This window comes from Ananas comosus, unplaced genomic scaffold, assembly GCF_001540865.1.
Source record: "Ananas comosus cultivar F153 unplaced genomic scaffold, ASM154086v1, whole genome shotgun sequence".
Classification (NCBI taxonomy): domain Eukaryota; kingdom Viridiplantae; phylum Streptophyta; class Magnoliopsida; order Poales; family Bromeliaceae; genus Ananas; species Ananas comosus.
The window spans coordinates 14,759-17,436 of NW_017891184.1; the positions used below are offsets into that span (position 1 = coordinate 14,759).

Consider the following 2,678-nt stretch of genomic DNA (forward strand, 5'->3'; position numbering starts at 1 on the left):
TTTTTTTTTTTTTTTTTTCATATTTTCGCACTATTTACTTTATAAATTATAACATTCATGTTTAGTTCAAAATGTTCAAAGAACTCTTAAATCATAGGCCATTTTGAAATCTCGACCCTTTTTTTAAATTTTGATTGACATATGTGCTTTAATTATTTTTTTGATTAATAATTTTTTTTGGTTAAATCTTATTAGTGATTTGGTTAGATTTAATTGTTCTGAATTCTTTTAGCTAAAGAAATTTTGTCTTTTCTTAATTATTAAATGTTGATAGCTAATAAAGCAGTTGATTCGATTTCATTTTAAAGTGCGATTTAAAAAATTAAACATTTCTATTAATACGCGCCCTTACATCACTACCAGATATCGCGAACACTATTTTGAAATTCGGATTGAGAAATATTTGCCGGCATTTACACGCAGAGATTTTATTCCATTTCGCTTCTCTCGCAGGATATGTTTGCTGCAGGAACAGATACAACCTTCATAGCATTAGACTGGGGAATGACGGAGCTGCTGCTGAACCCGAAAGCCATGACGAAAGCCCGGCACGAAGTTCGCAGCATCGTCGGCGATCAAAGACTCGTATCGGAGGCCCACATCACGCGAATGCACTACCTAAAAGCCGTGGTCAAGGAAACCTTGCGGTTGCACCCTCCAGCTCCGCTGCTGGTCCCCCGCGAATCCATGCAAAAGGTGAAAATCGACAGCTACGACGTGCCCGCGAAGACGCGGGTGTTCGTCAACGCGTGGGCCATCGGGAGGGACCCCGAGGCATGGGGGGACCCAGAGAGATTCGATCCTGAGAGGTTCGTCGGGAGTTTGGTCGATTACAAGGGGCAAGATTTCGAGCTGATACCGTTCGGGGCGGGGCGGAGGGGGTGCCCGGCGATTGCGTTCGGCGCCGCAAGCACCGAGGTTGCGTTGGCTCAGCTGCTGCACAGCTTTGACTGGGAGCTTCCTCCCGGCGTTAGGCCGGAGGATCTGGACTTGGATGAAGTGTTTGGAATCACAATGCATAGGAGAGATGATCTGGAAGTTGTGGCCAAACCGCACATTGTGTGAATAGTACTTTGTGTACAATACTAAGATGGACTGACAGTTCCTAGTGCAAGTAACAAAGAACTCGATAGTTGATATCCGAGATCTTAAGTTCGAAACTTAATTACTATACGTTTCGAGTTAAGCTTATTTTTTAAAAAAATAAACAAAAAAGGACATGCATTTTAGTGGAACAGAGTAAGAACTTAATAAATGTGCTGCTTTGGTCAAGTGTATTTTGTCACAACGATTTTTTTTTTCTTTTTTCTTTTTTCTTTTCTTTTTTCCATTCCATGATTCAAACTGTGAGCCGTGACCCCCCATTTCTAGCTCGAGTGTCTTACCATTAAAATACCAGTGATTTGATTAGAATATCGATCAATTTACTCTCTATTCATTCAAACCTTAAAATTTAATTAGACTTATATTTAGTAAGTAATAATTAGATCTTTTACGCTCAAAAAATAAGTTGTAAATACATATTCCATTACTCTTGCTTTGGACTTTATTACGACATACGCACAAACAAAAACGAAAATGACGAATACAAAATAAACAAATCATAAATAAAAATAAAAAATACACAGATTTATGTAGACAATTCTTTGCAGGAAAAAATCACGGGAGAAAAAGAAGAAAACTTCATTATCGAAAAGGGAATACAATGTTTGAAATACAACCAACCACGATCTGTCGCTTCTAGGGCAAGAACGAAAATGAAGACTTTTAACGGGCTTCGAATCCGATCTGTACCGCGGGAGCTCCGCCCACCGTACACCCGACGAATATTAGTGGTGGGCTACGGACTCGAGCCTATCAGCTCGAGTCCTTCGCAACTTAGCACAGACATTCATTTTTCCTTCACAAATTTATTTTTAAAAGTCACACTGCGAAACTATCGGCCAGTCGAAGTCCCGAACTGAAATCAATTATCAATTTCAATCACATCTAACTGACTTAAATGATGGTCTAGCAAATTTGGAAAGTTTTAGTTGAAAGTCATTTAACAAATTAGGAGCCTTACATGAAGACACTCGAAATTACAGGATTGTTCCTCACATGAGAAGCTTGGTCTAATCTTAAACATAGAAAAAAACCGATTTTGCCTCAAATTTATAGTGTACTTAATTTTAAACATATTTAGTGACCAACACGAATTAGCATCTAGCATTTTCTCTCTTGTACATATGCTTTTATTTTACATTTATAGTGTACTTGCATGCATGGATCGAGCTGCATATCCCCATCACCTAAAATTAATGGACCACTTCCCCCACTAGGGATGCAAATGGATCCGGGTTGGTGGAGCTCCGCCCCGATCCGCCCCTAATAGGGTGGTAAGTGGGAACAAAAAATATAAAAAAATATTATCCGCCCTGAATCCGTCCCGATCTGTCAAGTAAATGGAGCGGGAGGTGGGAGACTCTTTTCTTCCTTCAATCCGCCCCGATCCGTCAAAAATCCGGCTCCCGCCCCGATCCGCCCCGAATGGAGCGGTAAGTGGGAGCCAAAAATAAAATGAAAAGTAACCCGCCCCGAATCCGCCCCGCCCCGATAAAAAATAGAGCGGGAGGTGGGGGAACTCTCTCGCCCCCGGATCCGCCCCGTTTGCATCCCTATCCCCCACATAGGTTTCA

General features: G+C 41.0%; 1 protein-coding gene across 1 annotated transcript in view; it reads left to right on the forward strand.

The window, feature by feature from the left end:
- Positions 1–1,272, forward strand: part of LOC109704725 (cytochrome P450 71A1-like) — a 5,234-nt gene extending 3,962 nt beyond the window's left edge. Inside the window, exon 3 of the mRNA XM_020225496.1 lies at positions 454–1,272. Coding sequence (XP_020081085.1) covers positions 454–1,065 — 612 coding nt within the window. The 3' untranslated portion in view covers positions 1,066–1,272. The remainder of the gene's footprint in view (positions 1–453) is intronic.
- The last annotated feature ends 1,406 nt before the right edge of the window (positions 1,273–2,678 follow it).